The sequence below is a fragment of the Chelon labrosus genome (genome assembly GCF_963514085.1).
Source record: "Chelon labrosus genome assembly, chromosome: 9".
NCBI lineage: Eukaryota > Metazoa > Chordata > Actinopteri > Mugiliformes > Mugilidae > Chelon > Chelon labrosus.
Genome location: NC_140359.1, coordinates 6,467,371 through 6,486,163, shown reverse-complemented (window position 1 = coordinate 6,486,163; position 18,793 = coordinate 6,467,371). Strand labels below are relative to the sequence as shown.

Below are 18,793 nucleotides of genomic sequence, written 5' to 3'. Positions count from 1 at the left end.
ATGATATTAGAAAAGACCCACATCAGAGGACATTAATGGCTTAAACCAAATTAGGAGATAAAAATAAACTTGACATGCATCAAGGCAAGACTTGGCAGAAGAATGTGAACAGATGCAGAATATATTGAGAGATTTAGATTTGATCTCTTATCCCCGATAATGAAAAGACATGGTGGGCCATTCATTTATGCTTAAAGGTCACGCAAACCTGTACAGCAGTACATGGTAGCATGGTATATTGTAATAATATAAAACTGTAAAGTAACCTAAAGACAGGTCTCAGGTTTTGGAGACTGAGTGATTGGTGACAGCTGCCTCTCCCTGTTGATCCTGAATTGTCCTACTCCGTTTCACAGGCTTGGTAATGTCATCCATCAGCGACTAAAGAGAAAGTGAACACCCTACGGTGCCATGTCAGATCCTATTGAACTGTTGTATTTGGGCTGCAGTGCTCACCCTCCTTTCCTTGCTGCTGCAACAGTGGTAAGCCATTAAGTATTTATAACTGCTGGCTGCTGTCAGGCCACAAAGCTGACACGCAGACACACACTTACAGCGAGCGTTTGCTGCCACTTGGTGTTAAAGGTGCAAATTACAGATAACTCTAGAGGCAGGAGGCTGACTCTACAATTAAGTGTTCTAGCTTTGAGAGAAACCCGAGAAAGCAGATTTTAGCCTACATTAAATCTATCTATCTATCTATCTATCTATCTATCTATCTATCTATCTATCTATCTAACCAACTAGGTAGCTTAGATAGATGGATATAAAGAAAAATGGCCACATTGGTAAATACAGTAATTTATGTAGAGAAATGTCAGTGATGTTAAGCAACAAAATAAAAGTACTCAAGTACTGCTTGTAGGTACTATTTTGAGTTACAACTTTACTCAAGTATTTTAATTTTATGCTATTTTCTACTTGAATTCAACTGTATTTCAGCAGTGATGTTGTACTCTTTACTCAGCTAGATTTATGTGACAGTTAGTTACTTTACTTGAGAGCCGATTAGGGCTTAATAGACATTAAACAGCATGGACATCCCCTGATGCTATACAGTAATTAAAGTCAGCTGCAATTAATAAATACGGCCTGTATGTAATATAAATATAATACAGGCAGAGCCCATTGTGGTTCGCAGTGCATACTTTACTTTCAAACTTGAAATATATTTAACAGTAATTCAAGTAAGATTCGTATTTTAGGACTTTCGCTTGTAAATTGATATTTTTAAATTGTTGCTTCTTCACTCACACACATCGCACAGTATTTTTCTTGAATACAGCCCCTCCACCCCCCCACCCCATGACATCAGAGGCTGCACAGTCAAGTTAGCCAGAATACAGTTAAACATTAGGAAACTATGCCTTTAGCAATAAAAGCACACATACATGTTTGTTGAAACAGAAACATTTAAAACAAATACGGCAGAAAAAAACGAATTGTAGTCAAAGAGTCAACCTGTGAAAGGATGAAAGCGTTTTTGTGTTAAAATGGAGATACAGTATATCTGATTTAACTTGTCACTGAGGATACATCAGACTCTAACTAATCAATAATAATTTTATTGTGAAAACCGGAAGCTCTTCTCGTGTTTTATTGTGTTAGCTTTGTGGTGATGACAGGGTTCTTCGAGTGAAGTGTTGCTGGAAAAATCTAGCTAGGGAGCTTAGCAGAAGGTCTGTCATTTAAAAAAACAAAACTTAGTTAGCGCGTAGGAGCCACAGGAGCTTCGCTGTTGTCGGTAGGTCACTACCCGCTAAGATGACAGAGCTAAGGCACCGTGTGGCCAAAGAAACCGACCCGACGTTACAGCACCAACCGTCAGAGGACAAGGTAACGATAGGATTCAGCGATGCTAACGCTAGCTAGCCAGCTAGCTAACTGGTGGATGTATTATCCTGTGGCTAGAAATTTTTTTTTAAAAAGTCATGGCGGAATGTAATAAAATTCGGCATTTTAACATCGTTTGTTACTTAGTGGATACTCGGAGAGTTACCAGCTACTGTAACGTGAAAGCTCTTAAAATCCTTGTAAACACCCCACACAAATCATCCGCCAAACTACTCAAATTTTAGACTTGATTGGCTGATGCTACGTGCGGTTCTTCCTGTATCCGTGTGTTGCGAAAACAACAGCAAGCCAAACACTAAAGTTAAGACTGTATTAAAATCTCTTCCGTTTTTTTATATGATATATGCCGATGTGTAGAATGGCTGTTCTTATATAACACAGCATTTTAGAGTGTATTTGAATAGTTTTTATTATTATTATTGGACGCTAAGCAATGTAATAGTAAATTGCGAAATGTAAACTGATGTTTGGTATGGCGTTTTACAGCTAGTCGCATATACCGCCTTAAAAGTCTGAAGCTAACCATGTCGCCGCCTTTATTTACTGATGAATGTTGCGTTTCCTGTTGAATGTGTGTTTTTAGAACAGCGTCAGCTAAAGTTAGCTGTTTACTTTAGCTTGTTTACTGCACGACTGCTGGCCGGGCATTACTCGCAGACATCGTCCCTGCAAGTGCAGCAGCATTAGCCTGGCTAGTCTGATTGCTACTATAATAAGTACTGTTGCCAGATATTGTGTTTATCTCGTGCTGCATTCAAGCTGAACGGAACTAAATGCTATGTCTTTGTCAACATCGATGTCAAAGATGTGTCCCAGTGAATAGTCGGAGCCAAGAAAGGGGCGTGGTGATGCTGTGGTGGATGTGGGGATCTATCTGGGACGACATGATTACTCAAAATTATAGATCAGCTAAAAGCATTGAGTGTAGCCGAGGCATTAGCTCCATCCCATCAACAAACCAATTGACCAGGAAATCCCAATGAGTGCTAGGACTTTTTCATAAAACGTGTGCTTGAATATGATTTTTTTTTTTCGTCATCCACTCATAGATATATATATATATGTATTGTGCCATTTATGTAATGTTCTCACAGTTCTGTGCTGCCCTTCTGTCATCATTTAAGCTTGCAAGCAATCAGGGCTGTTTAAGTAATGACATACAGTCATGTTTAAGGGCTGCAACAGGCGATTATTGTCTTAATAATAATTTGTATTGCTCTATTGACTGTTTTCTGAGTCATTTCTTATTTATTTGATTAACCACTAGATAATTTACAGAACCTCCCTCATTACCTTTTTATACACACATAGTCATGACATATACATGATATCCATGAATGAAAGAATCATTTCAAATTTTAACTTAATGATCCTGTTCAACAAATGTTAAGATTTATTAAGTGTTGGCCCAATTAGGAAATGTGTATTGTATTGTATTCTTAGATTAATTAGGATAACATATTGTTGAGTATGATTTAACTTCAATGACCTGTGCGATCCCACAACTTTTATAATGTGATGCTAACCACTGTACCATCTGCATCTGTATTATTTATCTTTTTCTCACTTAGAGTGTAATTTTAGTTGTTAGTTTTATTGGTCTATATGCACAGAAACAAACTGCTACTTGTAAATGCGCTGGTAAGAAGTGCTGCCACGCTTGCGTTTAGCGTCTTTTGTTTTGTTGAATTCTTGCCTGAAAATCAACAGATGAGGACACATCGACGACTCCCAGCCAGTGATGACAACTAACAGACAAAACTCACTGTTACAGCTTAAATGCTGATGCTGTCAAAAAGTCAGCGGATGTTCTTGGTTAAGGTGTTTACGCAAAGCAGTTACGCAACAGTGATGGACCATTGCATTTTGCTGGTTCTCTGTTTAAACAATTCCCATGTTTTTATGTCTGGGTTTGGGCTTTTGTCCATGGATGTAGACACTTTGACATGTCCCATGCAAAACAACGTACAGTATTAACAAGTTGTTGCAGCCCTAAAATACACCTAATACAGAATACCATCTTCTTGAACCGTTATTTTATAGTAGTGGAATTGATGGCAGTGCAAAGCAGAATCTGTCCATATGAATCAGTTAAACCCTGGTTTTAAAAGAACAGGGAACTATATCCCACCCCTCTACCTAGTGAAAGTGCCTGATTAAAACTGGGATTTATTTAGAAATATCTGGCCAAATGAAGGTGCACATGTGGAAACCAAGGCAACTATGTGTGCCAAAAACAAATGCCTTATAAGGTCACATGGAAATTCAGGCAAACAGTGTGGTATGTTAGAGGGGAGTTAGTAACACAAATGACTTTGCATTGTCATCTACATGAGGAGGCGTATTACTGCAGGACATTTAGTTGATCTAGTGGATGAATGTCCAGCAATTCAGTGATAAAACCAAGTAAAAGGTGACTGTTAAATCTCTTCAAGCTCTGCTGTGACCTTTTTATTTAGATCAGCTTTATATGCTCTAAAGACAATGACTTTGGTTTATAAAACTGCATTAGTTTAGACAAGGTGCGTTTAATGGTGGTTTGCATAAATGGGAGTGGGGTGAAGTTCAGTTTATAAACATGACTAATGCTTTGATCAAACTACATAGCCATTAGATATGACTCAAAAATGTGCTGCAGTGCTATGGTGCGTCATCTGGCTGTGTACTGCTGTTTGTTTCTATTTAAATCCTTTCAGGAGACTCGTTCTAAACAATCGGACCACACTATCAGACTATACAAAATATTTCGCAACAATTTCTCAGATATGTTTGTTGGATGAACTCACAGCACGACATCCAGATCACTAGTCCCACTACGCTGGGTATAAAAGCTCTAAAATCTTAATAAAATGGCTTTCAACAGCTGTTTCTAATGAATTACAGATGAGAAAAAAAATAGCTAAACCAAAAGAGACACTGTTGCCTCTGGTGTTGGAGACAACATGAAAGGGGAGGAGTGTTTATGTGAAAAGAGAGCCTATTTTTAACTCAAGCATCCTGAATGACGGATATTGTCTCCATAGAAACCAGCAGATGGAAAATGTGTGTGTGTGTGTTCTTGTGCATGCTTCTGTCTTCAGCTGGTAGGTTTTGGCAACTATGTGACAGCCTTTTCTTAGTATTTACAGTAAAGGAATTTCTTAAAGTTTGAAAAACACAGTTTTTATTTTTTAAGATGAATTAATCTATTAAGGAATTGCAGTTTTGTTCGGGGACACTGGTGGAGAGAGACTGTCACAGATGTTAAAATGTGATGACAGATTTCAACATCAGGTCTCTCTAAAGTTGTCGGAATCGGCATGGGATCACAGTATTTTGTTATAATTCTCAATTCGTAATGGATTGATGGATCTTTTTATTTAGTGCAGCTGCTCTACTCACTTGGAACAGATGCCCACAAACACTGTAGTATCAACTCCATTATTCCAGGAAATCTGTCAGTGTTTACTGCCTCCGTTAATGTGTTTATAATCAGAGAAGGGAGAGTTGCAGATATACTTCATCACTTTAGTTTTAATGTTATTGGAAACATTACAGTCATTCTGCTCCTGAATGTTACCAGCACTATTAGCTACATCTGGACTTAAGCGGTCTTTAGCACGCTCCTCAAATAACTAGCTAAACTAGACAGCCCCCAGACACCTTTTTTTTTTTTTTTTTTTTTTTTTTTTTTTAACGACTTCTTAGGCTATCACCTAAACACCTAAGACTTGATCTCACAGTGATGACGTTACTGCAAATCTACAACACATTTTGTGACAGTTACACTGCATGTCCCTCATTCTTTGTCTTACTAGTTAATATATGTTTTGTATACTAGATTATTAATAGCAATTAAATGATTAATAATTATTAGCATTAAGTTAAAGCTGAATAACTTATGAATTTATTATGAAAAATATCCAGCTGCAGCACTGTTGTAGGGTGTAGTTGTTAAAGTGACAGACTGAGAAGGGGTTAACAAAAAACAGCAGGTCGACCATCTGCTCTGTGAGTGTGACGTGACAACTCCGAGCCTAATTTGGTCACCAGCAGCAGAGAGGACAGCGTGGGGGGTGAAAAGTGAAAGGACAAGCTGACCTTAAGAAAAACCTCTGCTTTAACCATAGGAACTGTAACACTGACATCCATTCTCGTCAGTACTGTTACTATAAAGAAGTACAGATCAGTGTGTTTTAAGCAGGCATCCATCAGTGAACAGATGGTTTTGATAAATCAACAATATGGATGGAGATCTGGTGCAGTGTTTAGCCGCCCACATGCAGCCCTGTACTGGCAGTCCTGCTCCTGTTTGCTTCATACAGTGTGTTCACCCCAGCTATGATGAAGCTGATGCTGTTTCTTCAGCAAGATGTCAATATTTGTCTGAATACATATGAATTAAAGTACACAGACTATTAATGTGTTTTGAATTTAGTTCACAATAGGCTGCCATGGCCGTGTTCCTCAGTGGAGCACACTTGCTCTCTCTTGTGGCATATATCTTAGTTAGTGGGCTAGGCTAAATAACAGAAACACTTAAGTATTTAACAGCACCGCATATTAAGCTGTCCCAAATGATCATACAGTTACATTACCGCCTGTGTTACGCTGTTTCAACATAAACTGAACATCATAACAGTCATGACGCTAAGATTTAGAGCAGGATTGTAAAATTTGAATGCATTTGTTTTCAATAGTGTATCTAACATACTGGCGTGTGATTTAAAAAAACAAAAAACTTCATGGTATACCTTCAGTTTAAGGCCACGTTGCATAGAATTATGTTTCAGCCTATTGACTGTATTTCCACTCTGACAGACATTATGACTAGCACTGACATCTTTGTTTGTTTCCAGCTTCTAGTAGTATAGATGAAAAACATCAATAAATGGAACTGAAAAACTCAGAGGCTCAGAGGAAATTTGATTATTTTAATTCTTGAATGGACCTGGTACTTGATTCCTTACAGTAAGCTAGTTATTACTGCACATGTAAGACACTGAACATAGTTGCCGTTGTAACACAAATTAATTGGAAACATGAAAGTCAGCTGGTGGAAACAGGTTTGAGTTGAGTTAGTGTTATAAGCTAGCTGTCCACCAGCGATATTTATTTTTTTCACCGGCTGGTGGTTATACATAATAGACACCCACTTTTTGTTTCAAGTGGGAAATCAGGGAGGATGGAAAGTCGTTGTCGTTATGTAAAATGCTATCTACTTAAACTGTTTATAATATAATTTGCATTCCTTTAGCTTCACCGGCTCTATGCTGGCGGTCATAACACAGTCATGTGCCATATTTTTGGTTAATGGGACATTAAGGTCGACAATGAAACAAGCCAAAATCTATCTCTTTAAATTCAAAAAGTACTGACACCCCACATCGTCATCTAAGAACTACAAACGCTGATTGTGACATCACCTCACTTCGCCTGTGTCTGGTCCAAAAAGTTCAGAAACCATGTGAACAGACTTCCAGCACTATAGCCAACAGGTAGCCAGCACATACAGTACGTTCTGCACTTGCACAAAATACATAGCAACTGCCTGGGAGACTAAGCTGCTGCTGCAGACGTTTAGCGATGGCTTGACACTGGAAAACAGGAATCCATTAGCTTGTTGTATCACAGCCCAAAGACTGACGAGACACTTTGATACACCTGTGCTATTTCTACAGAACCATATATCTGCTTGATGCTATTTCCTTATGTGTCCTCTTTCTGTCAGGGTTCAGACAGTGAGCTGAAGGTGGAAAAGGATGGGGTGTCAGACAGCGAGTCCAAGGGGGATTCGGGGCTTCCAGAGGTGCCAGTCCCTCCTGATGACACCCCCGTGGTTCTAAACAAGGCCTTGTCTGGACTCTCCTCAAGGTATGCTTGGTATTGAAGGAAAAAAAACCCCATATGGATAAGTTTTGTTTGTACTGATAAAAGCTGTCAGTTTACAACTTGTTTAAATGTATGAATATAAAGATAGTTTCTCTGATCATGTAGTACATGGACATATGTCCAGCATTCACTATCCGCTCAGTATTCTGCATTGTGTAATGAGCTACTTACATGCTCTGTTTAAACTAGACACACACAGAGTTGATTCATACAAGGAATCACTCCTCACACATGGTTTCTTTGAACAGCAGATATTAATCATGTAACTGGAGGATCTGTATTCATGGTTTGTTAATATCAGATGTGTTTGGTGTGTAGTGGCACAGTTACACTATTGCAATTGTGGAAAACACATGATCACAATGGCACAAACTAAATGGTCTACATATAAAAAGCTGTCCTGATATACAGTATGAAAATACTTGCCATATTATTACACCTTGCAGTATAGCAGAGATCTTTTACTCAATTACAGTTGTTAATTCTAATGTTTGGTTGTGTATTTTATTCCCCGTTGAGCTGACAGAAGTGTTTGTGTGTGGTTTTCTTCAGATGGAAGAACTGGTGGGTACGAGGCATCCTCACACTAGCCATGATCTCCTTCTTCTTCTTCATTATCTACCTGGGCCCAATGGTGCTTATGATGATTGTAAGTGCAAAGTGTGCAGCAGTTTGTTGCCCTACAGAGGATGTCAAGTCATTAACTGCCTAGTTTATCTTATTAATATTTAAGTGGAATTTTGAAATGCAGTTGCAATTTCAGTCCAGTAGATACTGGTGGTAAAATCAAATGCTGTTTAATACTGCAGCTCACAGTTTTCTGGGGGTAGTTAAACATGCTAATGTGTTTTAATAGTAGTCATTTAATAGTAGTGTGTGATCTGATTTTATGCTGCACCTGGCATGAGTTTGCAAAAAGCTGTGGTAAAAGGATTTGGTTGTGCAACTTGTCGCCTACAGCTCTAGAAACAAGGGTTGTCTTGTTTTGTAGACAAATTAGTACTTCATAATAAAAGTCGAGGCGTGTTTTGCAAGTTAAATGCTTTTATTGTAGAGCTGCTAGAGAAAAATAGAAATGTTCAGTTTGCAAGAATCACTGAACCTGTAGCCTGTCGTCTGATGACAATTTAGCATTCTGCATTTTTTTAGCAGTGACTTAATTTGTATTTTTTCCTGTAATATTAACACAGATTCCCATTTCACAGTAATGGAAAATATGTAAGATAATCCTTCATTTATCCCACTTTCATCAGTGGACCAAAGGCTCATTTCCCCATTGTTAACACCTTTAGTAATAGACAGTCCCTCAACAGATGTGTATTTAAATGAATGAACTGTCACTTGGAGGTACAGGCGTAGTTCATTTTCTCAGTCACTGTATATTGAGGATGTACTCAGCTTCTTAATTTCTCTAACACACAAATCAAAAACTAATTTTGAGTATTAAAGGGGGTTCTTGCTTTCTAGTAACATGCAGGATTACTGCCCCTGTCATCTGGGAATTCCCTGAATATAGGCCTGTCAGCCATTTTGTGTCAGTAGGGCAAATACGGAGCCCTGATGCTCCTGTGGTTTTGTTCCCTGGTGACGCAATGTTTCTCTGTGCAGGTCCTCTGTGTTCAGATCAAGTGCTTCCAAGAGATCATCACAATCGGCTACAGTGTGTATCACTCCTACCACCTGCCCTGGTTCAGGACATTGAGCTGGTGAGGACACACACAGACATAAGCAATCACCTGTTTTATAGAGGTGTCATGAATGTAGCGGATATCCATGTTGGCTTCTTTCTTATTGTTTTGTGTCATATTTTATTTTGTTGCAGACGTCCTGAGGTTTGTTTTTCTGGCCTGTTTTAGATCATAAGTATCCTCTGGATTACTAAGACAATCAAGAAATCATAGCAGAAATACTGTGAATCCTTAGTGCTCTTTGATTTTAGTGGTAGTTTCGTACAGTGTAGTGTGATAGATACCAGAGTCTTGACATTCACTGTGCCAAGAGGCTGAAAAACCTGCTGAAAAATAAAAATGGTATTTCCATGTACAGTTGCTATATGGAAGACAAAACGTTTAGCCTTCTTGTACTTTTTGTGAATATGTCAGCCTCACTGGTTTTTCTGCAGGCACATTGAATTCAGAGACTGATGAACTGTTCTTACCACAAAGTGACATCTGTACATTTGCCCCAACCCTTTTGTCCTATAGGTACTTCCTGCTATGTGTGAACTACTTCTTCTATGGTGAGACTGTGACAGACTACTTCTTCTCTCTGGTGCAAAGAGAGGAGCCACTTCGCATCCTCAGCAAATACCACCGCTTTATCTCCTTTGCCCTCTACCTCACAGGTACAAACACTGTAAAGCTTAAACTAAAAACAAACCCTGTCTACTCTCATATTGGTGTGTTACATTTACTGAAGAAAAACACAAACACAACATCTCGCAATTGAATGATGAGTTTTCAGTGATCTTTTCGTCATTGTCTCTGTTGGCCACAAACAATTATGCAACACTTTCAGGTTATTCAATATGGACTTCAGTCATGTTCCGTATGTTGATCTGTTTTAATTAACATTAAACTTATATCAAACATAAATGAGCTGCCATCATCTAGTGATTTACTTGATCTAATTAGAAGAGACTGCATCAAGATGGGGCGGCACAGTGGCGTGGTCTGTGTGGAATTTATATGTTCTCCCTGTGTCTGCATGGGTTCTCTCCGGGTACTCCAGAGTGATTCTAAATTGGCTGTAGGTGTGAGTGTGAATGGTTGTCTGTCCTGCGATAATGGCTCATTCAGGCTTTCGCTTGGAATATAAAAATAAATGTCCAATTAACAATTAGTTAGTAAATGAGTCTCAGTGATCTCAAGCTGTCTATATTACCATGATAGTTACTTATAAGGTGATTTCAGTCCCCAAGTGAACTGGAGAAGTCCCACTTCCTGTACTGCAGATGATGCGTTTGCAATACTATACCGGTAAAGCTTCTGGCAGATGCCAAACAGGATGTGGGGAGGAAGGAAGCACACTGACTATTTCTGCCTCTTGCCTACTAGATTCAAGGTGAAACGGAATGGCCCAGCTTTCTCACGTCTTTGTCACACAGATACTGTGAAGCTAATGGTGTCACACCTTGAAGTGAAGAAAATGTGCAGTTTAGTAGTGTCATGTTGTATGTGTTACATCTAACCAGGAAAAGAATCATTGTCAGTTTTAAGAGTCCAGGAAGCTGGGCCCTCTCACTCACAGTCCTTTTTTGTCTGCTTGTCTGCTCTGCTTCCTCTTCACTTCAGTCATGTGAAAATGGCTTCAGCAATCCCAAGCTACTCGCTGCACATTAAACTGGGAAATAGGTCAATCTAATTTGAATCATAAATTTGACCACTAGTGACCTGGATCCTGAATTAATTCTCCTCCTCCTTCTCCTAGCTGCCACAGTTCTGTATTTCATACCTGATTTGTTCTGCTGTTGCAGGTTTCTGCATGTTTGTGCTGAGTTTGGTGAAGAAACATTACCGCCTTCAGTTCTACATGGTAAGCAAGTGGCCCCCTCTACTCCTGCCTCAAGGCTACTGAGTTATTGATGAAGCTTTCTAAATTATTGGCCCTCAAGATAACTGAGAATTGGGCCAGAGATTGCTCTAATAGAAAATGTATGGATCAGTCATTCAAACTGTGTTTGGTATATTAACCATAGACTTGTCCTGCTTCACTTCAGTTCTATGGGTAAAATACACGGATTAGCACTTATGACACATGGCATGAACACAGAAGACAAAGAGAATGATTATGTTTCAGCATTTTCCGTGGCAATATTTGCATCTACAAATACACACAACCTCAAGGTTTGTAACAATTTTCTGCTGTGTGTGTGAGAAACTCATCCAGTTCTTATTGCTGAGAGGAGACCAGCATTTTCCAATGTGTGGGTTTAATCAGGCCATTATCTGGTCACATTTGAACTTTTTAGCTGTTGCTTTCATCAGCTTTTCTTGTGGTGACCTTTGTGACACCAGAAGGGATTTATAAGTCTCAGAAAATGTTACTGTTGTGAAGAAAAGAGTCTGTCCTTATCACGAATAGTAAGGTGTTAATGTAAACCTTTCCTAGGGTAAATATACTCTGTTGATCTTGTCGTGTTGTCTCCACAGTTTGGTTGGACTCATGTGACTCTGCTGATTGTCGTGACTCAGTCTCACCTTATCATTCACAACCTGTTTGAGGGGATGATCTGGTAAGTGAAGAGTGTTTTATCTCCTTTGGTACTGTACACTTGAAACATGGATTCTTCTCTTTGTTAATGTCTACTCGCAATGTAAAATCTAATTATTTTGAAATTACATTATCTTGATTCTCTCCTCCTAACCCTCTCTGTAGAACTTTAGCACATGTAGATAATTATGCTATAATCTCTTCTTTGTCTGATTAGGTTCATTGTGCCCATTTCCTGTGTGATCTGTAATGACATTATGGCTTACATGTTTGGTTTCTTCTTTGGCCGAACGCCACTCATCAAGGTTGGTTTCTCAATGATTTAAATTTAATGCCACAGCAAGTCATATAAGAAATACGCTGTACATGATGGTATATTAATAATCCTTTGAATTTGTTACAGCTGTCACCCAAGAAGACATGGGAGGGATTCATTGGTGGACTTTTCTCCACCATTGTTTTTGGCATAATGGTAGGTTTTTCTTTTTTTAGACCCAGGCTTCTCAACTTGTTCTCCTGTGTTAATTCAGTTCATTATTGGTATAGTTTAAGACACTAAACGGAACCCAGAGCCTGAAACCCTGAGAGCAAGCAATAAGGTGACAGTAGCAATAGAAAAACTCCCTTTTAACAGGAAGGAACTTGGAGCAGCTCATACTAAGGGATAATTATGTTAGCAAAGTTAACTTCAGCTGTAACAATGTGGGCACATATTTTCAAATGAATCTAAACAAACAGTAAATACACAGATCACCCCAGAATTCAGATTTGAGATTCATCTCTTTTTGTATCGAGGTCAGATAAAAAAAATTGAAATTGTTGTGACTGAAGAGTAACTGAACCTCTCTCTCCTCTCAGCTCTCCTATGTCATGGCCGGCTACCGCTACTTTGTATGTCCAGTGGAGTTCAACAACGACTCCAACAGATTCCAGGTGGACTGTGAACCATCAGAGCTTTTTCAGCTCCAGGATTACGCCCTGCCCGTCATCCTGGAGTCTGTCACTGGATGGGTAAGACTCAGACGGCGTTTTATTTCTCTTAAGTTATCTCTGTCACTAACCATTTCAAAAACAATATTTTCTACTGGGCACCCAAAGATATTGTACAATTGTACATTTGTGAAGGCACTATTAATAATGAACGATAAGTACATATTTTGGACAATCTTCAGGGGAGACCTCACTTAGGAAGCAAGACAATTCAAAACTTTTTTCTTCAAAATTTTACATTTTAATTAGTGAAAGAGAACTTGCCATCTGTTGAAACTATTTGGTAAAAACACAACAAAGGAAGTGTTGAGTGCAAGAATGCATTTAGGTTACCAAATGCTTACAGGCTGTGTGTCAAGAGAAAGGGTGATGCAACACAGTGGTCAACATTGTCCTGTTTGTGGCATCAAAATCTAAATGACAATATATTCCAAAAAGCAATAAAGCTTAACAATTTCAACATTTTTGGAAACGAGGGTATTTTCAGTTCACGTGTTGCAAACCACACAAAGAATGGAATTTAGTAATGCCCATAATGCTGCAGTACTAACATTAAAACTGAATGTTATTGGTGTGACACTTCCTTCTTGTCTCCACAGACAACAGTTCGCCTCTATCCGTTCCAGATCCACAGTATTGCTCTCTCCTCTTTTGCCTCCATCATGGGACCCTTTGGTGGCTTCTTTGCCAGTGGCTTCAAGAGAGCTTTCAAGATCAAGGTATGGATGTGATCACAGGCCCTCAGGAACCGCTTAACATGCATGCAGCCCCAGTCCACTTTCTTAGTAGTTCATAGTCTGTTGAGTGTTCATTTGCTCAGTATAAGACCACTTTATATGGCATTGTGGCACATACTGTAGTGTGTATTGGCTACATACATAATATTTTCTTGAGTTTAGCTTATTTTATCTTTAATGTCCGTTGCTTGTGTTCTGTCCTCTCTTCTTTCAGGATTTTGCCAACACTATCCCAGGTCATGGTGGCATCATGGACAGATTTGACTGCCAGTACCTCATGGCCACATTTGTTAATGTCTACATCGCTAGTTTCATCAGGTAAACACCTATTTGAAGTTTTTGACACTATATATTAAATTTACTTATTCTCAGATTGTGTCTTAATTTTCCAAGTTAGTTGGTAATTGATAGTTTAATGGGAGTTAATATTTAAGCCTGCAAAACATGTTTTTAAGGTCACTACAATATTGCTTAATTTAGAATTAAAACGATATGTTTTTGATTTCAAAAGAAACGTCGCATTTTCTAATTTAATTTTCAGCTAGGTTTTCACTTGGCTCATTTAGTCAGCTGTAGCTGGCTAGGTAATTAATCTCTATGACTTGGTTAAACATGCTGTCTCCTGCTGCCTTTTTCGTGTCTCCATTTGATTATTGGGTCATTCAGAATGCTCTTAAATACACAGATCAGCCACAATAATAAAACTAGCTGTCTGATATTGTGTAGGTCTCCCTTGCGCCTCCAAAAAAGTTCCTGGAGTGTCTTTTACCAGGATGATGGTAGTGGGTGCCTTTGGGTCCTATGGGTTTAGGGGAGGGGTCACATCATCCTGCTGTGGCTGGCTGCAGCTTTCAGATTGTTGTTGTTGTTGAGTGTTGGTGCCTGATGGTTTATTTTGTCAGGTATGTGTCTTAATAACATCACCATGAATATCAGGAATATCGAAGTTATTGACTTCACCTTTCAGTGGTTTTAATGTTTGTGGCATTAGTTAGTTCGTGTGTGTAGACTTGAAGCTAAAAGTTACAGGTGTTGCTAGCATGAGAAGATAAACTCTACTTGAACTATGGATTCCCCCAAACTTACTGGAACAAGGGACACAAAGTTTAGAATTATGCTTTAAACGGTTTTTGAATTTACTAAAAGAACAGGCTTTACAAATGAGGACTGACAAAACCTAATGCTGTCTCGGGGGAGGGGCTGGCTTGCCTTAAAATCTAGTTTTAAACAGAACATAGTCGCTGATTTCACCCTACACTATGATAGCCTCCAGAACCAGCTCCCAGACTCCTACTGATGTGCTAACTCTGTCATAAAATATGCAGGTAATGAGCATAATGTTTATCGAACATCCTGTTATAGTGCTGCAGATGTTTGTGATGTCCACTCATACTGGTTGAGAGTCTGGCTCAAACATGTACTGATGGATATGAGAAGTTGCTGTTTTCAATCAATGATGAAATGATGTTACTTAGTAGGTTTAGTTTGCTTTCAGAACTTCCTTAATTCATGAAAAGCTGACTTTCTTCAACAGTGGATGAACTGAGGGGGGTTCATAGATTTTTTTTAAACTGTGAATCATGCAAAACTACTATAGTTCAGTCTTACCAATTCAGTTTGTATCATTTGTAATAGAAAGTTTGTGTTTCTTTTCTCAGGGGCCCAAACCCCTCCAAGGTGATCCAGCAGCTCCTGGCCCTCCGTGCTGACCAGCAGCTCCACATCTTCAATTCTCTGAAGGCTCACCTGATGGAGAAAGGCCTCTTGCCAGCGCTGGAGGAGGCAGCTGCCTAGAGCCACCTACAGCAGCTCGCCATGAGGTGGGGAGATGGAGGCGGAGGGCAGCCCCCAGGGGCTCGGTGCAGGCCCGGAGCTCTGGGAGACTCGCAGCGCTGTGTGTGAGCGAGAACACATCCAAAAAAAACCACAAAAAAAACAAAACCACAAAAAAAAAAAAAACAGCAGCCTTGGGTCATTCCGTTTCATTTGGTCATGAGAGTCGTGTTTGTTCATACAGTCTGTGAAACTTGTTTCTGACACCAGTGTTTTCAGGTTGAGTTTGTGAATTACTGTACTGTACACATTTCCATTGTAGCCGGCTTCTATCTATTAACACTGTTAAACAAAATGTCAACTGTGCATTTCTACCTGTATACAGGATATCCTCTATATAACTATTAATGTGTGTTAATATTTAATTATTTTTTATTTGAATGCACTGCTCTCAGTCCTGTTACTCACTGTATTCTTACTTCAGCTCCCCTCCAAGGTTCAATTTTAATTTCCTTTGTTGTGATCGTTTCTATTTATACATAGATGGTTTTTATATTTGCTATGTTCTATTATATCTTAATGCTGTGTCTGCTTTATTTGGGCTGATTTCACCTTTCACCAGATGCCATGTTCATTTGTGTTGCCACTGTTTTAGTTTTTTTTTTTTTTTTTTTTTTATCGCCATCCATCATTTCAAAGCCTCTCATGCTTGGCCATATCATTACATCATGTGATATATATTCATCAGACGAACAACTAATTACACTGAAGTATTTGAGTCTGAAACACGCTTCGTCCAATCTGTGAGTTCCCAACTGTTTGTGGTTTAGAAATGCACCTTTCGAACTTTTTTTAAGACGATTCTAGAGATTACTGAAGACCAGTGCAACGGACACCAGCACCTCTTTTTAGCACGTCAGCCACAGCTTCTTCTGTTTCTGTTCATTTTTGTCTCTTAACATGGAGCCTGTTTCTGATTTTACATGTGTTCTGTAAGGTGGCTCGATAGTTGTGACGGTACATGTAGAGCACAGTGATGGTTTCTGCACCATTATCTTCTCTCTGTGGTGTAACCTCGCCACGTTTGAGGCTTCAGAGCAGAACCACTGCCTGTATTACTATTTGTAATACAGGCAGTGAGTGAAACCTTTGTTGTAAAGTGGCCTGTTGAGTGCACACTCATTTGTTCAGATTGGGCTTTGATCGTATATAATGTTCATTCCCAGGTGTTTTACAGTAGGGTTCTTTGTTATTTATGCCAATCACAAGTGTGTGTTGGATTTGTTGGTTAAAATATATAAGTTGAAGCTTCTTCACTGCTGGGTTCCTTTCCACTTTTTGTCCATTTGAACTAAATTCCATGCACAGTGTATAGTTCTGTTGGCAGATGTTTTATAAAGTGTCATAGGAAGTATTAATCAGTAACTTGTGTGGAGGTCTGAGGATTAACCATGATGGTATCATAGTGAGCTTCTAAAATGCAGTTTGACAAGTTAGGGATAATCAAAGGCACTTTTGAGATGCATTGTGGGAAGTGTAGTATCTGCTAAAAGTTAACTCTTGCAAGTCTCCGACTTTAGGAAAGTGTAGTTCTTTAAAAAAGTGTCAACACAGTCTGCATTGTTTTTCCAGTTTGTTTTACACCAAGTCTTATTCAAATTTGACTTTATTTTTCAATTTGTGATTGAGCCTTTGACTCCTTTTGAACTCATTCATATTGAGTTATTGATAAATTACAACACGTAACAGTTGGACATTAAATTTGCTTGCATTTTAAGAGGTTTTATTTATTTATTTTTTTTGAGAAGCAAATTAAGCTTTGTAAATCTATCTCAGCCGTTGTGGGGATATGGTGCTATAGGAAAAAATATTTGGACCTAATCATCCTACCGCGCTCATTAATCCACCGATCAGCACCGTTTTTGTGCACATTTCATTGTTCTTTTTATGTTATTTTTCATGAGATCTGTCCTTGTCAGTGAAGCCAGATGAACTCTGTGGAGGTTGAATAAAGGTGTACTCAGTGTTTTATGAGAAAGCTGCAATATGAACATTCATACAGTAGTCAGTGTAGCAGGGATGTGAAGGTCAGTACTGGGTGTCTGTGTGCTAACCAGAAACAACTGACATTTGTGCTATTATCTGTGTACGGTAAATGAGTGCTTCACAGAATTGTTGTGAAATTAGTTTCCCACCTTAAATCTCCTCTAATCAGATACGGTCCTCAAAATATTACCTATATTGTAAACAAATGACTCGGTAGTTTTAGCTTTCAATTATTGTGGCTGTTACTTTAAAAGACTTCACTTTCTTTCTTTTTTTTTTTTTTAACCATGAAATGAACCTCAGCATGGCTTTACATTGTCCCCTATATTTAAATGGCGTTCATATTTATATTGATGTCAATCCATTCATGATATTTGTGTGACATCCAGCCAGTCTTAATTTTGTCTTTCTTGGAAATATTTATTTTATTCACTGTAAGGAAATCAAACCTTTTCAAAGTTATTATATTGTACATTTATTAAGAACATATTTAGGAACCTGTTGAGTGTCCTTTAGTATTTTCTGCCATATAGAAAAGAGTATTGAGATAGCAGAGAAGTATTTTTCTTTCTGTAACTTAAGTGCAGTTGGATGATTTCTAGCCTCCTCCCAGCTAGCTGTCGTGTGTCCGCTTCTACAACACAGAGCAAGTTGAATCAAGGTGGACACTTGTTACTTGTGGAACATTTTTTTACCAGTGGTTTCCAAAAAGTAGAATGAAAGGTGGTATCTTTTTTTTTTAGTTTCCTGGGCTTTGCCGCCTCTGGTGGTTTTTTCGGTTTTAGCCCTGCAGCTGTGTACTGCCATTTCTCTGCCTGGTGTTCCACATGACCACTAGAGAGAGCTGGAGCTCGTGCTCGGCCCGTTTTGAGTGTACCACTGATGCAGGAGTGTGACACTTTGTTACTGCTGCTTGATACATTCCAAGTAAGTTGAGATTTGCTCACAAAGACACAGAATATAAGATACCACTACTAAATAAAACAAGAAACCTGACATTATTTTATTTTGAGGCACTTAGGGTTCACATCTGTGCCATTTTTAATCAACACAGTGCCACTTTGCTGTTGTGCATCCTGCCCAGCCAGGAGAAAAGGAATGTATGGGAGTTGTGACTGTCCCACACACTGTAGGCTCCCCTTAGTGGACATTTTATTTTGTGGTTATAGATTCTCTCACAGAGTTGTAAGGTTTCAGTATATAATTATGAAATTAAGTGCAATGGTTTGTGTTCAGTTGTACGTTGTCTAGAGAAAAGCTGTTCTTTGATGCTGAAATGTGCTTCGCCTTGTTTCACAGTAAAATAAAGA

General features: G+C 38.8%; 1 protein-coding gene across 2 annotated transcripts; it reads left to right on the top strand.

Annotated features, from left to right (window-relative positions):
• The first annotated feature begins 1,437 nt into the window (after positions 1-1,437).
• On the top strand, positions 1,438-18,786 carry cds2 (CDP-diacylglycerol synthase (phosphatidate cytidylyltransferase) 2). Of its 2 annotated transcripts, none has more exons than XM_084551295.1 (13): positions 1,438-1,836; positions 7,565-7,707; positions 8,278-8,374; positions 9,334-9,431; positions 9,930-9,964; positions 11,201-11,259; positions 11,877-11,959; positions 12,155-12,242; positions 12,341-12,409; positions 12,796-12,948; positions 13,527-13,646; positions 13,879-13,982; positions 15,323-18,786. In XM_084551295.1, exons 1-13 carry the CDS (start codon positions 1,765-1,767, stop codon positions 15,456-15,458), a joined length of 1,257 nt encoding a protein of 418 aa, XP_084407421.1. In that variant the 5' UTR covers positions 1,438-1,764; the 3' UTR covers positions 15,459-18,786. The 2 variants fall into 2 exon arrangements, with proteins under 2 accessions (XP_084407421.1, XP_084407420.1); XM_084551294.1 differs by having other exon boundaries at positions 9,930-10,069.
• The last annotated feature ends 7 nt before the right edge of the window (positions 18,787-18,793 follow it).

What these genes read in the sequence shown, in the direction of transcription:
- cds2 (XM_084551294.1), top strand. Translation starts at nt 1,765, where the DNA reads ATGACAGAGCTAAGGCACCGTGTGGCCAAAGAAACCGACCCGACGTTA. An exon ending in CTGTTTGAGGGGATGATCTG is followed by an intron (nt 11,960 to 12,154) that starts GTAAGTGAAGAG and finishes TTGTCTGATTAG; the next exon opens with GTTCATTGTGCCCATTTCCT. An exon ending in CCATTGTTTTTGGCATAATG is followed by an intron (nt 12,410 to 12,795) that starts GTAGGTTTTTCT and finishes CTCTCCTCTCAG; the next exon opens with CTCTCCTATGTCATGGCCGG.